General features: G+C 41.8%; 1 protein-coding gene across 1 annotated transcript in view; it reads left to right on the top strand.

Moving 5' to 3' along the window:
• LOC144797925 (vomeronasal type-2 receptor 26-like) overlaps positions 1-2,500 on the top strand; it is a 68,292-nt gene extending 65,792 nt beyond the window's left edge. The window contains exons 2-3 of the mRNA XM_078668727.1: positions 1,349-1,472; positions 1,587-2,500. Of these exons, the coding sequence (XP_078524853.1) occupies positions 1,349-1,472; positions 1,587-2,500 (1,038 nt within the window). The remainder of the gene's footprint in view (positions 1-1,348; positions 1,473-1,586) is intronic.
• Positions 2,501-24,990: the final 22,490 nt, after the last annotated feature.

Consider the following 24,990-nt stretch of genomic DNA (forward strand, 5'->3'; position numbering starts at 1 on the left):
ACCAAGGAGAGATAATACTCACTTCATTACACCTCCAGATATTTAACCCCTTCACTGCGAATTTCACCGCGGTGCGGGGGAATGGGTGGGTGCGTTGCCGTCGTGAGTCATGGTAGGCGTGTGCTCATGACAGCCTGGACTCGTCAGAACTCTGCCCACTGATTCATTCGCCCGCACAGGCGGGGAATTAATTGCGCGTGGGTGGAGCGGCAACATTCTGACGGCTCCAGGCCATAATGAGCACACAACTACTGTGACTCATGATGGCCTTGAGCCATCATGAGCACCGAAGTGGTTAAGCAGCTTGTATACAGACATTTCTTGTTTGGAAACACCCAAATTATGGAAGCTCTTGTTGCAGTTTGTTATAGTTATTTTTCTTCAAGAGAAGAAACCATTTTATTTTGTTTAATTGCTTTCTTAATCTGCTGAAAGGTTTATGTGACATGATGTATAGCAAAAGCTGGAGATTAGCATTTCAGTAATTCATGTTTACTAGAGCTAAATTAGGCTCTGAAGCAAGCTTTTTTTAAGGCTTCCTTTGTGAAAGATTTAACTCTTCACTTAAAATTGGAAGTTTGGTTTGCTCTTGTTGTCTTTCCTATTACAAAGGGTTTGTGTTCAAACAAGATTGCACATTTAATTTTCTAAAATAGAAATAGATACACATTCTACACAGACACCTACATTTATATTCACCTTTTTCTAGAAACAATTCTAAAAATATGTCAGATGTCCGAGAAACCCACGCTGAGTTAAAAGAGGAAATCTGACAGGTATTCAATTAAATAAAGTCAGTCCATTTGTTATACTGTCATCCGTATATATAAATCAGAGTATTATTAGGGAGCTTGTTTTATTTTGTGTATATGTACCAGCTTCCAAGTTAGTAGTCAGTAAAGTGCCCTGTGTGAGTCACAATCAAAAGCTGGTTCAGTATCTACTATACTGCCTAGGAGAGTTTCTGTTTGTCCAAATATCCCCTTCCCTCTGGCATGCCCAGTTGTGTACTCTGAGAGAATTGCATCAGACTTCTGTAGATGGATGAGGCATTGACATTATTCCATGATAAACGTCTGCAGGAGAAGCAGGTGAGATTCAGAACGATAGCATATCTTTCCATAGTTTGGCAAATGGAGGGATACAGAAGACAAACGTAAAATTGCACTGTTCTTTCAGTGAACTGCTTTTACAGGTTTAGCAGAATAGAACATAATAGCATATTGTTAGTTCAGCTCCATACTATCTGTGTAAGAACATACACTTAATTCCCAATAAGTAGAACAAGTATATGCATGGGTTAACTTCATTTCATATTCTTCTTTGTTTGCTGTCATCTCCTTCTCAGATCCCTGTTTCGGTATGCAGTCCGGGCTGTCAACCAGGGTTCAGAAAAGTAGCAATTCCAGGAGAGCAATTGTGCTGCTTTCACTGCATCACCTGTCCACCAGGAGAGATTACCAATGAAACAGGTAAGATGACAAGCATAATTTTGTGGGGCTTGTAATTGGTTTCTAGAGAGGAAGACAATGAATACAAAAAAACCTAGAACTCTTTGGCAAAGTGATTGATGCTTTCTTTTTCAGGTTCAAGTGAGTGCTTGAGATGCCCCTGGGATCAGTGGCCCAATGAAAGTAGAGAACGTTGCGTCCAGAAGACTATTGAGTTCTTTTCCTATGAAGATCCTCTTGGAGCCACTTTAGCTACTATGAGTATATCCTCCTCGGCAATCCCTGTAGTCATTCTGGCACTCTTTATCCACTATAGAAATACTCCTATTGTCCGGGCCAACAACTGCTCCCTCAGCTACCTCCTACTTGTGTCTCTTACATTGTGCTTTCTCTGCTCGCTGACTTTCATTGGTTATCCATCCTCTGAGAAATGCCTTCTACGACAGGTGGCTTTTGGCATTACTTTTTCCTTATGTGTTTCCTGTGTCTTGGCCAAGACGATTACAGTGGTTATCGCCTTCAATGCCACCAAACCCAACAGTGACTTAAGGGCATGGGCTGGACCCAAATTATCTTACATGGTTATCTGCATCGGAACACTCATTCCAACTCTGATGTGTGCCACCTGGCTACTTATTGCTCCCCCTATATCAGAATATAACACCCACAGTCAACCTGGAAAGATAATACTTGAATGTAATGAAGGGTCTCCTGTTGCTTTCTGGTGCATGCTGGGATATCTTGGACTTCTGTCCGCCATCAGTTTCATTGTAGCTTTCCTAGCCAGAAAACTGCCTGACAGCTTCAATGAGGCTAAATGTATCACCTTCAGCATGCTCGCCTTTCTCAGTGTCTGGCTTTCATTTATTCCAGCTTATCTGAGCACTCGTGGCAAGTACATGGCAGCCATGGAGATATTTGCAATCTTGACTTCCAGTTGGTCTATGGTTTCTTGCATATTTTTCACAAAGTGTTACACCATTCTTCTCCGACCAGAGACTAACACAAAGCATCATCTGTTGGGCAGAGAAAAAGCCCAGAGAATGTAGGCAAACTGGATGTCAGTATAAATGTAGTGTAGCTAACAATATGTGATGCATCCATTCTAAAAAGGTCTGCATGCATCCTGCTTATTCATTGTATTTACAAGACAGTTTTACCAGCTGGGAACATGGGTTTATTGTCTTCTCATCAGGCACAACATTGCTCTAAGGAAAAAAGAATTGAGATTCAGTTTGCCCTCAATACTTTAGATACATTGGGGGGAACAACCTTTACAACGCAACTTTTACAACGCACTACCATTACAACGAAACTTTTACAACGCAACATCCATTACAACGCATACATTTACAACGCAACCATTACAACGCATGACACTACAACGCATGTCATTACAACGCAGTCATTACAACGCATACCATTACAACGCATAGCATTACAACACATAGTACCCTTACACTATCCTACACTTACCCTACTGTTGCACCCCCTGGAGTTAGAATAGTAATTTTTACCCCTACACTATGCAACACTTACCCTACTGTTGCACCCCCTGGAGTTAGAATAGTAATTTTTACCCCTACACTATCCAACACTTACCCTACTGTTGCACACCCTGGAGTTAGAATAGTAATTTTTACCCCCACACTATCCAACACTTACCCTACTGTTGCAACCCCTGGAGTTAGAAAAGTAATTATTACCCCTACATTATCCAATACTTACCTTACATGCAAAGTAATGTTATGCGTTGTAATGGTATGCGTTGTAAAGGTAGTATGCGATGTAATGGAATGCGTTGTAAAGGTAGTTTTTAAAAATTCGTTGTAAATGCATGCGTTGTAATGGAATGCGTTGTAATGGATGTTGCGTTGTAAAAAATGTGTTGTAAAGGTAGGCGTTGTAAAAGTATGCGTTGTAACGTCATACATCCGTACAGTGGTGTGACTTGAGAATGAGCAAGGTGCATGAGCAACAACAGGCAATCTTTGTATGTTATGCTATGTTATGTCATATTCTATTTGTAAGTTGAAATCTAAAACCCACAGAGCAAGACAAAAAAGAGGAACATTTAGAAATTAAATGTTTTCAATTTCCTTCGGAAATAAATACATCAAAGAAGAAAGTGCCTGTATGATCAAGGAAAAGCTGTACCACTCTCTTAACAATGCAGTAGAGAAAGCTCTATCGCTAAACTGAACAGTTTTTCCGGAAGTAATTTGCCATAAGAACATAAGTATTGTGTCAGGGTATAGACACATAACTTATATGCAATAAATGTGGACTGAATAAGGTAGTGAACAATGACCAGAGCTTTTCAAATTATTTTCTTCCTAAGTGACAACCACAGTAGGGGTCTCTAATGTGAGGGAAGCTCAATTCTGAGTAAACCAGGGACTGTATCTTGAGGAAAGATTAGGTTACATTAAGGTTTTTTAGCTAAAAATCAATGGATGCCTCTATTACAATGACATCAGTGCACATGCCAGTCACTAAGCTCCTAGAACTCTCAGGACCTCGTTTACTAACTTTTGACGTAGGGCAGCACCGCAAGCCTTCTTGCTGCACTGCCGTACAAGAAAAGAAAAGGGCAGGAATGTGCCATATCAGATAGGCTGCATTGCTGCTTCTCCTCCAGAGTTGGTGAGGAATTGACTGCCATGCGCCAACCCAGGCACTGCATTGTGGGAATGATTGTTTTTGTGCAGTAAGGGGCACAAAATAAATCAAAGGAGGTGATTTCCTCCTTCTATGTGTACTTCTGAATGCACCACACATAGAACACGGGGAGGAGTATGCTTTTGACGCTTTCCAGGGATGTATGACGTTACAACGCATACTTTTACAACGCCTACCTTTACATCGCAAGTTTTACAACGCATACCATTACAACGCATAATGCTTTTGGGCGCTGGATAGTGAATAGTTTAATTTACTATTCCAACTCCAGTCCCCGTGGATAGTAGGGAAGGTGTTGGATAGTACATTAAACCTATTCCCTATCCTAGAGCGCCCCCCAGCGCTATGCGTTGTAATGGTTTGCGTTGTAAAAGTTGCGTTGTAATGGTAGTTCATTGTAAAAGTTTTGTTGTAAAGGCTGTATACCGCTTTCCAGGTTTACAGAATGTTGAAAATCTGAGAATGTGTCCAATGCCATCGGTGTTATCTGGGAGCACTACCGTAACACCCATGGCACGCCTCCCCATCACAGTGTGAGGCAACGCAGCGACTTGCACTGCAATGTCACACCATATCTACAAGGCCATGAAAAGCCATGCAGATTGGCTTTACGTGGACTTCTAATTATGACGCTTCACTGAGTGCCAACTCAGTGAAGATAAAGTAATGTTCCTTTGGCACACAAGGGCTTGTAAATGAGGTCTTCAGACTCCACAGGTTCTGGATTCTTAGAACAATGAAAAATAAAATATTTGTTTGCTGGCATGATACACACTTGTTACAAAGTTGTAAACATGTTTTAATGTGTACTCCCATACAAATTACTTCTTAACTAGTGTGCACTAAATTTGAAAAACAAATCATTTACATATTCTATACCAGATTGGTGGACCAATGTTTTGCAGAAAAGAGACTTGAATACTTTTTAACATTTGAATTTTCTATGGACTGACAATGGACAGTGTTGTTGATTCAGAATGCAAATGTAATCCAATACAAGGGTGTTTGGAGGTGCGGGGAAGGGTGCAATAATATTGAGTCTAGGTCTGGACACATGACATAAGTCTACTTGGCAGTATTGAAACAAATATAATAATCGCTAAGTCGATTTCTGCTTCCTCCATTGTTTATTAGGCTACCTTGCACTCTCTGGTGGGAGCCAGCAATTTCATGATGCCTCTGATGCCTGCAATGGGTGCCAAGCTGTCTGGGATCTGATTAGAATGCAATACTGCTTTTCTATGTACCTTTCAGCATAAGTGTGTCTCCCAATTCCATTTGTACACCTACGGTAGGAAGAAAGTTCTTCCACCCATAGGTGGGTAGTGGGTTCTTGCCTAATGAAGACAACAGTCCTGTTCCATCATCTTTGCAGTTGATTGCCTACCTCCCTTTGACAGTTGTGCATCAGCGACAGTGCTGCCTATGTAATGCAAATATCTGCCATCTTGTAGTAAGATGGCTTAGCCCTATGCAGAGTCATCACAGGCAGTTGGGGTGCTTGCTCTCATGTGGACACTGTACTTTCAAGGAAGTGAAATGTCACACTGAAAACGGTAATGTCACACATGAAGACACTGAAAACTTGCCAGCTAAGCCTACAATCGTGTAGCTTAGCTGGCAATACATGAATGACAGGAAGGCTTGCAATAAAAACTAAGATGTTGCACTGTTCTCTCAGTATGTGCACACCATTTAAGAAGATGTTTTTAATGATTATCAGTGTAGTTTAGTATGAAAAATTACCAATAGAGTATTTTCTATATTTGGAATTATCACACCTAAAATACATTAACATAAATTGGATAGGGAGTTTTTTATTGTACAACCAAATAATAATATCTAACAGAAAAACCTCATGCACAGCCATCCTTCCATTTACTTCCCTAAAAATGTCCTATGTTACAACTGCCTACATTGTCATCAACATGTATGCCCATTCATAGTCCCAACTTGAAAGAATACCTATTGCTCATAGGGCCCCTTTCTGTGAATAGTCCTGGCTCCATTCCTCCTAGTGGGGCTAACTATCAACGGACACATATGTGGATTGTTATTTAAATTACAGCCCCATCTAAAAGATTTGCTGCATATCCTTTGAATCCTGATTTAGCAAAAACACGTATTTTACACTATCACAGGGATTAAACGCAATGTACATGAACATACTGGAGCTTGAAATTATTTTGTGAGTGATAGTAGATCATTATAACTAATGATTGCAACAGCATGAATAGCCTGTGGGATCAGTGACATGATCATATGGTATATTCACTAATAAATCTTGGGACACATACTTCTAAATATCAACATCACCATGGACATAGAGGGGTGGCCTACACCCCAACACCCCACTTTTTCCGAAAAATCTGGCACTGGAGGCTATCCTAGAAGGTGACACACTCATATTAAACACAGTAGTTTTCATTAATGATATTTCCCAAAAGCAGAATTTGATACTAAGGGATCTATTTGGATGAAGGGCGGACTTTGAATTAGGATGCACCCGCCACAGTGGCGGGAGCATCCTGTATTTTTACCATTGCCCGCCGCAATGGTAAAAATGCATGTTGTGCATTTCAAAGCCCAACGTGACAAGCACCACGTGTTGCCTGCAACATTGTAATTTGAAATGCAGGGGGGTACCATAGGTACCCCCCATGTGCACCCCCCATCCCCCGGAGTCCTTGGGGGCCCGCATCGGGCCCCCGCAGGGAGTCACCACATGCCTTTCTGTGGCGGCATTGCCGCCACGGAAAGGCATTGTTTACAGCCCATACTAATATGGCTGGCGGTGTCTGATAGACCATAACAACCCTCTCCTGCCCCGGTAGCAAGGCGGAAAAGCGGCGGACCCCGCAGCCATCTTAATATGGCGGGGGGTCATTGCAGCAAGGATGGCAGGCGGTTCGCCCCCGCCAGGCCGGCGGTGGCTACTGCCAGCCTGGCGGGGCAATCTGCCCGCCATCCTAATGGGCCCCTAAATGTTGTGTTCTAGTCACATGATAGCCCGAGCCCTGTACAACAGTTTAATTCTGTTTTAAATCTGACTGAAAATCAACACATAGTAGGTTGCAATGTCATGAAATCAAATTACAGTTTTTAAAGTGTGTATTAACTTTAAAGGTTGTATATGGGCCATCACCATGGACATAGAGGGGTGGTCTACACCCCAACACCCCACTTTTTCCGTAAATCTGGCACTGGAGGCTATCCTAGAAGGTGACACACTCATATTAAACACAGTAGTTTTCATTAATGATATTTCCCAAAAGCAGAGTTTGATACTAAGGGACCTATTTGGACTTTTGCACTAGCTCATCATTGCTGAATTCACTACTATTTTAAATAGACACTTTGCACTTTAATCCTATTTTAATTGTTTTAATAGTGCTCACCTGTGCTGCTATTAAAACTGTGCTGATAACTGTGATACTTTGATATGGAAATTGACTGAGGAGTGGGAGGGCAGGAATTGAACCATGCTTAGTGAGTTCAAACGCTGACACGGAGGGCCACCATCTTGATGGGTGAGCGCTCCACTTGTTCAGCTCTGGCAAATTAAAGGCATGGCGCTGCTCGGGCACGTGATGCTGGCTTGCCGAATGAGCGCCTAAGGCAAGCCCTTCTGTGCCCACCAGCATTCCAGAGGCAGCCGGCGCCAGCCATGCTGCTGGTTCTCTTTCACACCATGAACAGGGCATATCTTACAGCAATGCCATGCTACTAAATAATGGTAAACAACAAGAAAAATGCCACTACTGATCCATTGATTAAATTGATTTGACCAAAGGTGCATAGACCACAGTACAATACACCCAAAAGCTCATTAGTAGCTTTTATTTCAATAGCACAAATGTTTTTTTTACAAGGAACACATAGCTACAAGTGATGAACAAACATAACATATAAATACATTTAAATACAAAGCCTAATTATAAATCTAATTCACATACATTCAAAACACATTCAATCTACCACAACCCACTCTCTCAAAAACACAAAAGACACACCTGACCTACTTGGTGCGAAACAACAAGGGGTAACAGTTATCTCACCTAAGAAGCACCTTGAAAACCAAACAAAACTGTGGTAAACCTTTTTAAAAAAGGATTTTTCTTCTATGTACACCCTAAACAATATTTACACAACTATACAGTCAATGGAATATTTACAAACATTGGGCATAACACAAGCAAATCTAATTTACAAAACCCACTGTTTGGCAGAATCTGTGGTCTGCGCGTTTCAAATCCCTTTATTCTTGGGATTCTCCTCAGGCAGCATGCTAAACGTCCTGCGGTGTAAACATTGCATTGTAAACGGCGTTTACCCTTCACAACCCTATAATGCAATGGCAAACTCACCCATCCATTCAAATCAGCCAGATCATTATAAAGAACCCCGTTTTGTATATTGCATTTAGTTTCAAATTTCCTGCAAGTGTTATCTCCCCATTTAATATTTGCCTCCCACAGTGGGCATGTATCACACTTTGCATAGGTCCCACCATAATGATTCCCACAACCCATAAACAAATTAGAAAGAAATACAAATACATCATAATAATAAATACAACCAAATATCTACATCATCCACAGGACTCCTATCAGTTGATATACTACCGGAGAGTTATTTCACTCAATTCATTACTTCATCTATTAGTACTCACTGCTAGCTCATTTTCCATGTTAAAAATGTTGGCATCCTTCGTTCCTAATTTAATAATGTGCCTGACCCTGCAGAAAGGGCCAAGTCCAACACAAGAGGACTGTGAATATCAGAATTCCCTACAAAATCCGAATCCATAAATACTGGATGGATAAGAATGGGCAGCACACTGCAAGTTATTAAGGAATGTTAGGTTTTTTAGTGAAATGCACTTGGAGTGTTAGAGAAAACATCCTAAAACAGGTAGCCGAAATAGAATAGGAACTATCCAAACCTAATGAACAGTAGCCTACTAGATGTTTTGAAGAATCGATGCAGAATAGAATACACATATTTACATCAAAAATAAAAAATAAACATATTTTTGCCAGAGACAAACCAGACTAGCTGACTGGGAAGATACTTTCTTTTGTAAAATGCTTTGAAGGGCCGAGGAAAAAAGCACAGAAGCAAAAACATGTTTAAACAAAAAAAATGTCATCATTAATTGCAGCACAGAAGTGAATTCTGTCACAGGCAAGACGCAGTGTACAAACAACAACACCACACTCAAATTCAAGGAGCAGTTTTTAGATAAATTCCAGCTTTTAAGACAGACAGAAAGGCAGCAAACTAAAAAGTTACTTTTTATCAATAATTTGTAAATGGTACTAATAAGAAGTTACCTTTTCCCTACCTAAAGCTTTTGGAGGCCCATTTGCATCAGTTCTAACTGGCACGTGGCAACAGAATAGCACTCTTTGATGAGCTGTGAAAACTGCTCCCAGAGTAGAAAAGAAGCCTAAGCTGTGTGCGAGGTGTTCTGTTTCTCTAGGTTGTGCTATGTTCTTTATTAACGTCAAAGAGGTCTACCATTTCACAGGAAAATGTTAGCTGACACATTGGCAGTGTCATTCTCTGTTCCCCAGGTCAGACAGGCATCAATCCTAGAGATAGAAGAGCTTCCCCTAGAACTGGTTTAGAGTGACCATAGAGGTGGGGCTGTTCTTGTCCCTGGCCACATCTCTAGGGTGCGCACAGAAGCTCTGGGAAGAAAGGTTCTGCCATATTAGTATTAGGCAGAGAGGGGTACTGAAGGATTGTATGCAGTAGGGCACACAGGGTATGTTGTAAAGGCATGTAGAGCTACACCTGAGCACAGTAGCCCTCTTAGCAATATTTTTTTAATGAAGTAGGTCTCCTGGGTCATTTACTCTGTGACCCCAGAAGAGCTTACCACTTTTTGCAAAGCACTGAGAGTTGGAGCTACATGCTCTTCAGGTGTTGTGCAGGGACCACTTGTAGTTGATTCTATGGCTGCATTGTGTGTCCTGAAAAGTGATAAATATCTTAAAAACATTTTATGTTTTTTTAAAAGAATGCCTTATTGGAATTATTGTGTTGCAATCACTATTAATAAACATTGCAATGTGAGTATTTATAAAATGAATATTTGATTATAGTTATTGTTGACATTTTTGGTAACGGTCCATAGGTATGCTTTATATATGTTATTGTGCTCACCTCCTGATAAAGGTTTAAGTTTCACCACCACTTCAGTCCACTTCTGGACCTGTGAATACTCTGCCTGGAAGAAAGATGCTGTGCTGCTGAAGGACTGCCACTCTGTAGGACTGCTGCTCTGATGCAACTGCTGCTTGCTGTGCTGATCAGCTGCCTGTTCTCTCTTGCCTTTGTGAAACCTCAGGGACAATAAAGGCTTTCGACAACTTTGTACCCACACCAGGGCTCGGCCTTCTGTGAGTCTACCCGGGCAGATGGTGCCACCCTAGTCCTGGACCCTTGTAAGTGGACCTAAAGTGCTTGTCAGCCATACCAATGCCTCTTCTCTGATGAGCAATGTGTACCGATCAGGATCGATACATCTCCTCTGCTGAGTGGCTCCTGCTGAGTGAATCTGACCCGTTGCAAAGACTCGCATCACCTCCACATCCTTCAGAACCAACGCATCACCCCAACAGCATGGCATGTCCACAGCCCAGGAAACTCTCCTTGACATCGACTCCAAACTGTCGCTTGTCAGACCCCCCAGCCCCCTGTTCCTCGTTGTGCTCGCTTTTCTGCCCCCCCACCACCCCATGTTCCTCGTCCCGCTCGCTTTTCTGACCCCCCGTTCCTCGTTCCGCTCGCTTTTCTGACCCCCCACCCCCCTGTTCCTCGCCTGCTCGCTTTTCTGACCCCCCACCCCCTTGTTCCTCGTCCCGCTCGCTTTGCTGACCCCCCACCGCCCTGTTCCTCGTCCCGCTCGCTTTTCTGACCCCCCACCCCCTGTTCCTCGTCCCGTTCGCTTTTCTGACCCCCCAGCCCCCTGTTCCTCATTCCGCTTGCTTTTCTGACCCCCACCCCCTGTTCCTCGTTCCGCTCGCTTTTCTGACCCCCCACCCCCCTGTTTCCTAGTTGTGCTTGCTTTTCTGACCCCCCCTGTTCCTTGTTGTGTTTGTGTGTGTGGGGGGCTCTGTGTGTGTGTGTGGGGCTCTGTATGTGTGTGTGTGGGGCTCTGTGTGTGTGGGGCTCTCTGTGTGTGTGGGGCTCTCTGTGTGTGTGGGGCTCTCTGTGTGTGGGGGCTCTGTGTGTGTGTGAGTGGGGCTGTGTGTGTGGGGGGGACTCTGTGTGTGTGTGGGGGGGCTCTGTGTGTGTGTGTGTGTGGGGCTCTGTGTGTGTGGGGGGGCTCTTTGTGTGTGTGTGTGTGTGGGGTTCTCTGTATGTGTGTGTGGGGGGGACTCTGTGTGTGTGGAGGGGGCTCTCTGTATGTGTGTGTGTGGGGCTCTGTGTGTGTGGGGGGGGCTCTGTGTGTAGTTCCGGCGGAGTGGGTGGCGTCTTCTCCTTCTCCCTAACTCGTGGTGCCCTGAGTGCTAGTTCTCTCAACCTGGTTCCTGTGCCTGGAGGTCAGCGAAAATACCTGACGCTGACTGGAGAGACCCCCCGCCGCCGCTCTTTGCTATCTGCGGCCGCCAAGCTGGGGACTCCATTTCCCAGGATCCTTTACCCGGGCGCCGCCTGATGACCGCATCCCTGCGCCCGGAGGACTGTTAAAACACCTGCAGGTCCCGCGTCGCGGGATCGCGCGAGGGTCTGCGCCGGGCCAAGCCCGGGCAAAGGGCGGGCCGTCTGTGGCCGTCCGGGGCTGGCCGAGGCTGGGCTGGGCTACCCCCCTTTCGCCCTATAATCCTACAAGCCTCTGTTTGTGCCTAAATCAAGTAACTAGTTTTTATTTATTGTTCTTTGTACTGTTTTATCATTGTTTTGATTTTGTGAACATTTATTCGATGCAATCATTGTAGTAACTTGCTCCTTTTCTGTTCAAGGTTTTAGACATAATCTCCTTAGTGTATTGCCTTCGTATACACATTTAGACCGTCCACCGAAAATCATGGGGAAAAGTACTCCTATAACTGGAAAGACTAAAGCTATTGTCAACCCCCCTTTACCGACACTCACAGCAATTGATCGAATGCTGCAGCAGACAATTGGGGTGGTTGCCTCAGCTATCGAAAGTACTGAAAGACGTATGTCTTTGCCACCTGGTCTTCACCCCCACCCCCTTCTACCCAATCCCAATATGTCTATGTTAACTACTAATTCCCAGGAATCCCTGCTAGCTCCATCTTTTGTTGCTTTACCCAGGAGAAATAGCATAACACCAATGACAGGTAGGCCTATTAGTGACCTAACAGATGTTAGTATCCTATTGCCCTCAACTACCCGACTATCTGTAACTCCTTCTCTACATCCTAGTATCCATAACAACGATGACTCTACTCCCTTGAACAAGGAGAATATAGATAATGAGAGTCACAATATAGAGAGTCCAACCTCTATTTTAAATATTAGTGATAGTCCATTTGTAAGGACGAGAGGACAGAAGGCCAGATCTAAGCAAAAACACTCCGCTAGAGTAAGGCAACATAGTAAACCCAACAAAACTCATAAAAAGAACACTAAAGTGAAAGAGAACAAAGTTCCGGGAAATTTAAACGGGATTAGTGTAAGTGAAGATAATGGTCAGTCAGTGATTGTCCCTCACTTAGACGCTAATAGGGACCTAATTGATGAATCTTTTTGGCAATGAATGGAAACTCTTCTCATGACTTTCCTGGAACCAATTTCCTCAAAGGTTACAAATATAGAACTGAGGTTAACCAACATCGAGGGTAAGTTTGTTAAACAGTTGTCACCAAGTAAGACCAAGCCCCAATCTCACCCTTGTGCTACTTGCTCCAAAACTGGCACCCCAGCTACGGCTAAAGTGCCAGTTCCACCCAAAGTGGCTGTTCCGGTCAAAACATCAGTTCCATCTAAAGCGATAGCCAAAACTAAAAACATTAACCCAAAAATCACAGATCGACCAGAGCACAGTATTTTAAGAGGAGATAACGTTACTCATGAAAAGGGGCCTGTTGATTCACCCTCTGTAGCCCCGAATGCATCTTCGCTTTTACCATCTCATAAACATAGAACACCAGAAGATCATTTTGAGGAAGGAGTAACGCCTAACCTTTTTAATTTAAATCTCCCACCAGAAGCAACACAGTATACTGTGGTCTTGGCAAAAGTACCTCCACTTTCATCTAATACTGACGAAAACTGGACAACTCTGAAAAATAAATCCCTTCACTTTCTGTCATCTAGGGTAGGACTCAAAAGCCATCTCTTCACCGAGTTTAAAATGGTTATACGAGCAAGATGGATAGGCACTTCAACTAAAACACTGAGAGGTGACTGTGTAGTCCTATCATTTCGGTCCCCGCAATTGGTGAATAACGTGATGGAGAGAGCGGCCATGTCAACTCATGACCCACATGTTGTCAACATTCTTCCCCTTGGCTACTTTTATCCTCCTTTTCGACCAAACAGACGTATTCCCCCTGTCTGCCATCCGATTAGGAATTTGGAAGAGCCATGGGCTAGAAACTATGGGATTCCTACGTTTAACTATTTTGACACACTCAGTGGTTTGGAAAATATTGACTGACTGAAGTCAACTACTGCTAATTCCACTGTCAAAGGTAAAGATAAAGACCGCCATTACAAACCTTGTATGAGGGAAAGTATAGCTATATCTGGGGAGAATACCCCGCTATTAATACCAATTATGTGTAAAGATGGGGAGCTTGGGGAGGGAGGTCTGGCAACAAAGGAGTATATGGGGCGGGAGGACATTCAGTTAGCCCCCCCTCCACATGTTACTCATACGATCCTGTCTCCAACAGTTCAGTCTACTACAGTAGTTTTGTCCACCCCCTTGAAAGATCTACCGGTTCTCAACATTTCATCTTGGAACATTGCTGGTATTAGATCTAAAATTGACCACCCCGTTTGGATGGATTTTATTGAATCACAAGACTTATTGTGCTTTCAAGAAACATGGACCTTGGACCCAGTGCACTTGAACGGCTATAGAACATTTTGTACCCCAGCTGTAGCCGTCCCTCATGGGAGACCTGAAGGTGGTCTGTGTATCTATTTATCCAACAAACTTAAGTGTGGAAAGGTTATTGAACCTGTCAAAGATATATATTTTCAAATGCTGGTTCTTGATATGGGTTGTGACTTTCCGATTGCTGTGGTTAATATATATAACAACATTCCTGCTGATGATGTTATGAGTATTTCGAGGAAATTGACTAAGGTTTTACTAAAGCAAGAAAAAGTCTTCAAACAGAAATTGCTGGTAATCATGTTAGGAGATTTTAATTGCAACCTGTGTGAATCAACTATGGATAACAGGTGTGGTCTAGCTTAGGATGAAGGCGAGGGACATCTTCATTTTAAGCACAACTTCCTAGGGGATCAATTGAATAATCTGTTAGCCATTTTTGATTTAGGCTTTGTTAATGAAATGTGCACTTCTGCTCCTATAGTAGTCCCAACATTTTATGGTAGAGGTTGTTCTACAACCATAGATTTTATTACTATTTCTAATAACAGTAGGAACAGAATTAATACCTTTGATGTTCTTGATATAACGTTGAGTGACCATTTTCCATTATGTCTGTCTATTTTCTTGCCCACTGTCCCATTACTAACTAATAACAGAGAATGTAATAGCTTAGATACCGATTTGACAATCGGTAAAACCAATGGTTATTCTCTAAAATGGGCTATGATAAATGAGGCTGAGATAATCAAAACAGTGGTTGAAAAATGTTGCGGGGAAATTAAAAAGTGTTTAGATATAGATTTATCACCTAATACTTGCCTCGCATCCTTCCTAGTAATATCAAACAAAATTAAAAACTCCCTAACTAGACAATTTAAGAACAGAAAGAAAGAGGGAGGATGGTTTGATACTAGATGTACTAAGGCTTATGCAACGCTAAAAAAGGCTTTGCATAATAACCCTAGATCAGCAGAGGAAATTCGTAGACTTAGGAAAGATTATAAAAAGGCAATTAAAGCTAGGAAAAACACTCTGAAAGCCGAAGCTTGGGAAGCTCTCCACACAGCCTCAATAACTAACGACAGTGTGAATTTCTGGAAAATTGTGAGAACTCCTTTCCTCACTGAAGAGACTGGTCCGAAAATAGATATTGCTATTTGTAACTCAGATTGGGTCAGACACTTCAAAAGAGTTTACGAAGGAGAAGAACATAAAGAAAGCCAAGTGGAGTCATTGATCTCCCTTGACAACTGTCCTTTTAACAGCAATTTGTATTTTACACTGGAGGAGGTGGAAAAGGCGCTGAGTAAAAGCAAGGGCGCAAAAGCGCCTGGGCCAGATGGGGTACCCATAGACCTTTTTAAGAGTATCCCAGCCCTGTGGGCGCCCCTTCTGGTTCAGGTGCTCAATGCTAGCTGTGTTGCCGAATTCTTGCCCACATGGGTGTAATCCGTAATTGTCCCGATTTATAAAAAGGGATATAGACAGGATCCCGCCTGTTATAGGCCTATTTCCCTGCTGGATTCCTTTACTAAAATAGCGGGCAGAATTATTCTAGACCGACTTCTGGTATTAGCTGAGGAAAACTCTGTCCTATCCGATCTCCAGTATGGCTTTCGCTCAGGTCTGGGGACAGTAGAGCAGGGTTTGAATTTGCTCCTGTTGATCGGGAAATACACGAGGGCAAAACAGGGTAACTTGTTTTTGACCTTTGTGGATCTCTCGTCTGCTTTTGACTGCGTGGTACACTCCAAGCTGTGGTCTATACTGGAACATCTTGGGGTTGAATCTAATAATATTATTTATTATCTTAAACGTTTTTACAGTAATGCGATGGCCCGCTTACGCTTTGGTCTAAACGGAGAACGCACTGACACAATACCCATCAGGAGCGGGGTCAGGCAGGGTTGTGTCCTGGCCCCCTTCCTTTCTAACTTATACATTAACTGGATGGAAGGTGTCTTGTGCAAAGACAGTTCGGATCCCCCCTTTGTAGGCGGCCGCCCAATACCAGCACTTTTGTACGCTGACGACGCTGTACTTATGTCACGTACTCAGGTGGGCCTACAGCGTGTGGTCAACAGCTTTTGCCGCTTTATGAAGGAGTTGGGCCTGAAAGTCAATACATCAAAAACTTTTACTATGTATTGTGGTAAGCAAAATAAATCTAAGAGACCAATTTTTATAGCAGGGCAAAAATTGGAATCTGCTAAACACTATCTGGGGTTACATTTTGCTCAAATGAGATGTGGTCCCACGCTATTTCTGTTAAAAAGCTAGAGAACTCAAGATCTACTGCCACTCTCAAAATCTTTTCTAGCAAGTTAGGAACAAGACCCCCTGTGGAATTGATTAAAATCTATAAAGCTAAATGTGTAACTGGTACCATCTATGGCAGTGGGGTTTGGGGTCTTGCTAACCCCGCACCCATCCAGGTGCCTGAAAATTCTTTCTTAAAATACATACTGGCACTCCCTAAAAGCTCTTCCAATTTCAATTGTCACTCAGAACTTGGCCTATCTTATATTACTGATCTTATTAAAATAGAGCCAGTTCTACTATGGCATAGAGTCTGGACCCAAGAAGCGACACATTTAAATAGAGATGTCCTGACAGATATTTTGAAATTGGACGGTGCTACAAAAATCCAATGGGTGAAGTATGTTTATAACTTTCTTAAAGATATCGGGAGAGAAGAATATTTTCAGAATCCCTCTGATATCCCAGTAATTTCTCGGAAAGATCTGAAGAAAGAGTGTTTAGCCCTTCTGGATTCCAATAGGACTGCTGCGGAGGTCCTAAAATCCTCTACACAGCAGCACCAACTGATTTTAGTAACTTTTAAGATTCAGCCCTATTTAATTTATGTAACAAGCATCTATGAGCGATTTCTGCTCACACGTTTCAGATTCAACATCTTCCACAGACTGGTTAGCTTTCCCACGATCAACAACTGGACACATGAGCTACCTCTCTGCCCTGTGATAACACCTCCCCCCAGAGTACGATACATGTATTTCTTTTCTGTAAATTTTATGATGAAATGAGGAAAATTGTTTTATTACCTTTATTAAGAGAGCTAGGACTTCGTCATTGTCGTGTGGCGATGATTAGCATTCAAGCTCTAGATAACCATGTATCTGTATCAAGAACAATTATGTTCCTAAAAAATGTCATAACTATCAGGAAACGTAGGGACACTCAATCTGCACTTTACATATGAAATTATTTTTAGCTTTTTAATTAATTGGTTTTAAATGAATATAATGACACTGTATTTATGTAACAATGTATTTCTGATATTTTATTTGTATTTTTATGATTGCACTAAACAATCGAATAAAGATATTTTGAATTGACTCCAAACTTCGCATTATAGACTCACAGCGCCTTCTGAACCAATGCATCGCCCAGACAGCATAAAGCTTCCCAGCCGCTGGCCTTCGCAGTGCAAGCCCCATCACTGGGCTGTTTTACGCTGTGGGGTGCATGTTTGGGGTGGATCCATGCAAGCTTCGCAACCAGAATGTAAGGTGATCTTTTCAGCAGACCTAATTGGGTCTCTGTAGTTGGCTCATGCTCCATTGTAGTTGGCCTGAACTTGTGACTTTGTCCCGGTCTGGCGCAACGAGATATCCCCAGTTGCCACTTCATGTTTTTTGCGCTATTTTACCTAAATGTTTTTCATTTAATATCTCCGGTTCTACTATTTGGATTTTTGCTGCTTTGGTCTTGTTTTATTTGTTAAACCGTACACTGTTTTTCTAACACTGGCTTCCCTTTGTTGCACGTTGTCACTTTTCTATTGTTTGAAGTGCTGTACAAATGCTTTACAAATTGCCTCTAAGTTAAGCCTGACTGCTCTGTGCCAAGCTATTAAGGGGATGAGCACAGGTTACTTTGGGGGCTGCTTGTGCCTTACACTAATAAAGATTGTGGTTGCTGCTTGACCTGGGCTCACAACCCTGCCAACAAATAGCCCAATTTTTTACAGACAGTTGTATTTAGGTATTCATAAGAACCTTAGAAATGTACTGCAAAAACAAAGATTACATTGAGCTTATATAATTAGTTGAATTGTAATGTTTTAAACTACTAAAATTCACCACTTATAGTTAAATAAAGTAACTATAACACACACCCTTGCCATGCACTGCTTATGACCTTACATCACTCATGACATGTTCTATGACATCATTGATAAAATGACTATTACATCTGAAATTATATCATTGATGACAACACTATGTGTGGCAGGGGTGTGAGTTATAGTTACTTCTGTTAACTATAACTGGTGAATTTCAGCAGTTTTTAGAGTTTAAAACATTTCCATTTCACTTAACTATAATGTCACTTTAAACTTACCTTTTCAGTGAATATATATAAATATATATTCACTGAAATACCATAGGTGAAAAGTGACCCTATAGTTTAGTGAAAATGTCAGTTTAAACGTAACATTTTAACATTAAAAGACACTGAAATTCAACGGTTACAGTTAACTGAGGTGCCCTGGCAAAGCACAGTGTTGTCATCAATGATGCCATTTTACATGTCATCAGTGAATATATTAGAGATCTCAAAGAACATTTCATGAGTGGTGTGATATATGAGTTCATAAGCAGTGCATGGCAACAACCCAAGTCCACACTTATATAAACTTAATATTGAGTACAAATACATTACATACTGGCATCGCCACTATGTAGTTATGGTTTCTAAAGGAAAACAGTTTTGCTGACAACTTTGGCACCAATCAACAAGGGTGGTCTCTGTGCTGTGGTTGCTTCGAAATCCAGATTGGGACAGGTAGAGGACAGAATTCTCTTCAATGAATCGTGTCAGTTTCCTATTGGCTGTTTTCTCTGCAACTTTGGCTCCGAGGGGGTGGAGCAAGATGGGCCGATAGTTCTTGAGGTTGGTGGGGTCATCTGGGGGCTTCTTGAGCAGGGGTCTGACTTCTGCACGCTTACAGTCATCTGGGAAGGTACCTGTTTTGAAGGAGGTGTTGATGGTGCATTGTAGTCCGGTGCGATGGCGGCCGCAGCTCTGTGGTAGATGTGAGGGGGTCAGGGGTCAGTGGGGGCTCCGAGTGGATGCTTTTCGTGGTCGAGGCGGTGTCTTCAGCTGTGATCAATGTCCAGTTCGAGATGGTGGGCTGGCTGGTGTTTCTGGGGGGCAGGTGGGCCATCGGTGGTGCCTGGTGGATGGTCGATGAAGTTCTTGTGGAGGTTTTTGATCTTGAGGTGGAAATAGGTTCCAAGCTTGTCGCAGAGGTCTTGGGATGGGGTGATGTCTGAGGCTTTGCTGCATGGGTTGGATAATTCTTGAATGACACTGAAAAGTTCCTTGGAGTTGGTGGAGTTGGCCTGAATTTTGTTGTGGATGAAGTTCCTCTTTGTGGCTCTGATCTGGTTGTGGTAGTCTGTCATGGCGTCCTTGTAGGTGGAGTGGTTCTGGTTGTCTTGGTGTTTCTCCAGTTCTTCTCCAGGCATCTGCAGGTGCCTCCGGCTTCTTGGAGAGTGGTGGTGAACCAGACAGCTTTCCTGGGGCATTGTCTGTTGGGGTTGCGTAACGGAGCGAGCTTGTCTGCGCAGTTGGAGATCCAGGTGTGGAGGTCTCTGTCTGCGTCGTTTGCAACGGGTGCCCAGGTGTGGTTGTCTCGGGTGAAGGTGGAGTTAAGTTGCTTATCTGTAACCTTGCTCCAGTTCCTTCATGGTGGGCGTGGGGCTGGTTTGTGTGCCTTGGGTTTGTTGATGGCAAAGTGTAAGCAGTGGTGGTCGGTCCATGGCGGCAGCATTGTGTGGCTGAATTGGACGCTGTTTCTTGCCGTGAAGGTGGGGTCGAGGGTCTGTCCTTCTCTGTGGGTTTGTGTGTTTATGAGTTGTTTAAGTCCGATGCTGGCGAGGTTGTCACGAAGGATAGGGGAGCTGGGGTTGCTTGGGTTGTCGAGGTGAAAGTTCAGGTCTCCAATGAGTATATAATTTGTTAAGGTGATGGCATGGGGTGTGATGAAGTCGGTAATGGTGGTGGCGAAGTGTATTCCAGGGCCGGGGGGTCTGTAGAGGAGGGTTCCTCGTCATGTGGCTTCGGATCTGGTCTGGATCTGGAAGTGCAGGTGTTAGTCGGAGGGGAAGGTTTCACTGGAGGTGGTGAGGCGGAGGTGTCTAAAAATGCGTATTTCCCTCGCAACTTTCCATAGGAATTTTGGGAAATGAAGCAGAAAAAATGGCTAGCATTATATAGGAAGCAAGCTTTTTGTGATTTGGCACATCCGTTGAGTTGTTTCAATGGTTGATACCGCAGGAGTACCAAAGTACTATTGTATTATCGCAAATTAAATAGATAGTAAAATCTGATTGGTCAAGACGGCTTTTTTGTGTCTGCCCTTTGGTACTGTGGGACATTAACAATCTGAGATGCTCGCTGCAACATCAACAGTAATGTTGCAGCCACCATTTTGGGACCAAGGGACTTAATGCGGCCCCCACATGACTTTTCCACTTGAGCACCGTATATAGTATATAACAATGTACTAATGATACATTTACACATGTGATAACATAAAAACTACAATTTCAAACAAAACACACTAGAATTCACAAGCAATAGTTTACTGAACTAACTATACCTTCTTTACTCTATATATATATATGTATGTGTGTATCAGTTGTGACAATGCTTAATGAGTTGTAAAACAACATGTTGCAAACAAATACATATACTACAAACCATGTAAAAGGCATATACTTTTTTTTCCTATAGAAAGAGTTAGGACTCCATGCTTCTACTCTCCAAATAATGTCTTAGAAACTGCATTCCTACTCATTTGTTTGTATATATACGCTAACACTTGCTCTTAGGACACTGTAGACTCTTTTCTTTGACTCCTTCAAACATTTGTAAAGCACTTTGACATCTCTATATCTACTATGTGCTAAATGTAACTGTAATATATAAATATAGGTACTTTTACAATGTTTGTTTATTTCGTCTTTTCAGATCAGAATGGTGACTATCTACAATAGACCTCATTACATGTCACATTCATGATCAAGTTCTATTGCAGGGGCTCCCAATCTTTTCCATGCCCCCCACATATATATTTTAAATATATATTTATTTAGTTAAAAAAGTGCATTCCTCATTTGTATTTGACTTTGTCAAATTAAAGTAAAGTAATGTTTGTCCGCCTTTACTTTTATTTATTCAAAGTACATAGATAATGACAATTACATTTCCACATACTATTTTAATGCCCACTGCAAATATAGTGTAATACAACAGAATAGTGTAACCAGTGGTTTGACCGAGGAACTAAGGGCAATTATAGTATCAAAACAACACTGGTTCACAGATACATAGTTTGACAGGTTACAATTGTATATATGAACATATAGAGGAAAATACCTCATGCTAAAATACAGGCTTTTATTTCAAAATATTTTAAAGAGACAAATAGAACCAAGGTAGAGAACACATAAAAAGGAATGGGCCAATGATTCCAAATCATAATTATAGGAGAGCGAAATATGTAGAAATGAAGAGAAAGAATGGGTACTGTTGCAGGAGTGAAATGCACAGTAGTGCAATACTAACAATAAGAGAGCCTCCTGAAGGTAATTGGGTCTCAAAAGCAATAAGTAGAAGGCTGCAAGTACAATGGAAACCACATATATGTAGGTAGTGACAAATCATAAGGTTTCTCACTGTTGAGATAGGACCCGTGGAGACAGATCTTGAAGTAGAGGGAGTCCAATCAGGAGCTATGCATGCCCACTTGACAAATTCCTCAAGAGAAGCACTGGCGTCTAAGTGGGTCTGGAAAGTGATGGTCAAATGAAAATGAAACCGCACATTTCAATAACTGTTATGCTGTATTACAAGCATCTGTCAGCATCAGGATGCATGTTTCCATAGAGTAAATCAGACTTTGTGCACTCAGACCACAATTGTTGCCATCTGTGCATGTGTAGAGAAAACACTTGAATAATGTAATCCTGTAATGAACAAAGCATGTCAATGGATGCAGAGGTTGATGTGTGTGTGGGATCATGGGTGTGAGAGAGAGCGTCTCTTCCCAAGCGACGAATATAGTAGTGAATCTCATATTGAAGACTCTTACCTATTTGGATAATCAGAACAAATACAGTCTCATGCAATTGCATGTATCAATGACACTCAAAAATAGGAAACGTCATAGGGTAGAGTGAGAAGGACATAGGAAGAGAGAACGGTCCAAGCAATATGAAATATCATAGAGTACTGTGGGAGTAATTCAAACACAAGCATCATGCCAATAGGAATTGATATAATACATTTAAAACATACTCTAACTAGTGTAAAGTATATGTCAGGCTTAGTGATGTGGCCAAACAAATTGAAAAAGCACAGTACCAAGATGATTTTTATTCTTCCTTGGATCTTATTAGTCAAGACAAAAGACACAGCTACATATTTAGCAAGCATAGGAAACAATAGCCCAGGCTAATCAAACTTTGAGATGGAATTTTAAAGCAGAGAATTATATGGATAGCAATCTGAGAAATGCAGGCCATTATTCACATATGGAAAAGACCTGCCAGCAGTGGCACATAATAAAATTCCTCCACAATCATATTTGGGAAGCAGAATCAAAATGTCACCACAAGTCTAAAAAAATACAGGAACAATATCCAGTTATCATTATAAATCATCCTGTGAGTAGTAGCAGCTCTAAAGAATACAGTGTCGCAGACACATCCAGGAATCTATATCAATAGGCATATGAAATACAATTTATTGCAAGAAAACATACCAGACTGTTAGCGTAGTGTGTGCCAATCCTCAGCTGCATTAACGCCTGCATTGATAGTGTTGCGTCACAAAATATTCATAGTTCCAACTTGTAGAGCAGTTTGTACTCAAAGGAGTGTTTAGAACCTCAACCACTTGCCAAACAGATTGTTCTCAGACGAATTGCATTATAGAACGTGGGATATAAGAGGGCATTCAGATTCTTGCACCTAGTCCTGCTCCTATTCTCCTTTTAACTTTCTGGTGGGTTTGTCCAATGCAAAGTAGGCACAAGGACACCATGTGCCATAAATGCCTTTTGTGAGTTATAGCTGACGAATTTAGATAGGGAAATGCATACATTCACAAAGACAAACAAATTTGTTTCCACTGTTAAATTAAACGTATTGCGATTCCTACATTTGAAATACCAAACGACAGGTGGTACATTATGTGTGGTTAGGAAGTGAGCCTTAGATGAGAATATATTTCAAATTCTGCCATTCTGAATGCAAACATAGGGATTGCTAAGGCAAGTTTCCCTGTGAACAATTATAATGAATATTTGATGCAGTCTGTGATAAAGTTCAAGAAAAGGCAGAAAGTATAAAAACACTCCGAATTATAAACAGGGTTTTTGGGTACGGGCGTCAAAAGACATTCTCCAGGGCAAAACTACATACAACACCTTGATTGACCAGTAAATTAATCAACCAGTTTACCATTGCTCCAACAACTTAGTGCAAAGATGTTGTACCTCATGAAAACGCCCCTTTTGTTTGCTTACAATTACACCAGATCCATAGCAACTGACTGCAAGGAAGTGTTGGGAAGTGACTCACAAATTGTTATTGTTATTGTTATTGTTAACTACAGCTTGTATAGCGCCAAATCACCGTCAGGTCTCTAGGCTCTTTTGACAGAAGAGAACTATACAAACAAGATGAGCAGATACGTAAAGCCATGGCACTAGGTGGAGCCTAGGGCTTCCCTAAACAGGAGTGTTTTTAGAGATTTCCTGAACTGCAGCAAATTTGGTTCTTTACAAATGGACTTAGGGTGATAACTTGAATACTGTAACAAATTTTTGCTGTCCATTGACTTTTAGTATTTTTTAGTATATTGGTTGTAATGTTAATTTTAACTTTCAAATCAGGGAACCCAATGGTTGAATTAGTACAATGGAGTGTGAATGATAATTTAAACAAATAATGAACTTAGTAAGCACAACTTCAGTTCCTTCCCTAATAATAAAGTTATCATCTATATTTGGTTTCCAAATATGATCCTGATCTTTTTATAGACTCATGGATTCAGGATAAAGTGTTTTTTTATGTTCTCAACAAACAGTTCAACAAAATTGGGGAGAAAGTCTTCCCAGACAAACATACCCTTGATTTGGAGGTAATATTGATTGTCAAACTGAAAATTGGGTTTGGTCAGAACCAAATGTAAACGAGAGATGATAAAATTGGGCGGCAATTGAACAGGTAAATGTCTGGAATTCAAAATACCTTGGATGACTAAAATGCCATCTCCTTGGGGTATAGTGGTAAATAGTTACTCAATGTCAAGGTTCACCAGTAATTCAGTGGAAGGTCAAAGAACTGGTCTTCTATGATATTATTGCAAAGCATAATATCACAAATATAGGTTTCTGTCAGTTTTAGAACATTTCTAATGAAGTGTTCTATGCATCTACTTAGGGGCTCCAGTTCAAACCCGCAATCAGAGATAAATGGTCTTCGTGAAGGGTAACAAAAATGCTAATCCATTTGTGTTTGCATACTGTTATATAGAACAAAGTTGACCAGAAGCATATCAGAGCGCTTTTACAGGAGCACCAGTTGCATTCATTGTTTTTGTTAGGCACAAGGAGATTAGGTGACTTGCGTAGAATAACAGGATGCCGAGACTCAAACCTGGGTCCCAAGATTTGCAATTGACTGCCCTAGTCGTTAGGCTACAGGCAGGATGTAAAGTATAGGTGTCACTAGAATGTTACTTGTTTCGGAAGTCAAGTTCATCAGT

Source organism: Lissotriton helveticus, chromosome 12 (assembly GCF_964261635.1).
Source record: "Lissotriton helveticus chromosome 12, aLisHel1.1, whole genome shotgun sequence".
NCBI lineage: Eukaryota > Metazoa > Chordata > Amphibia > Caudata > Salamandridae > Lissotriton > Lissotriton helveticus.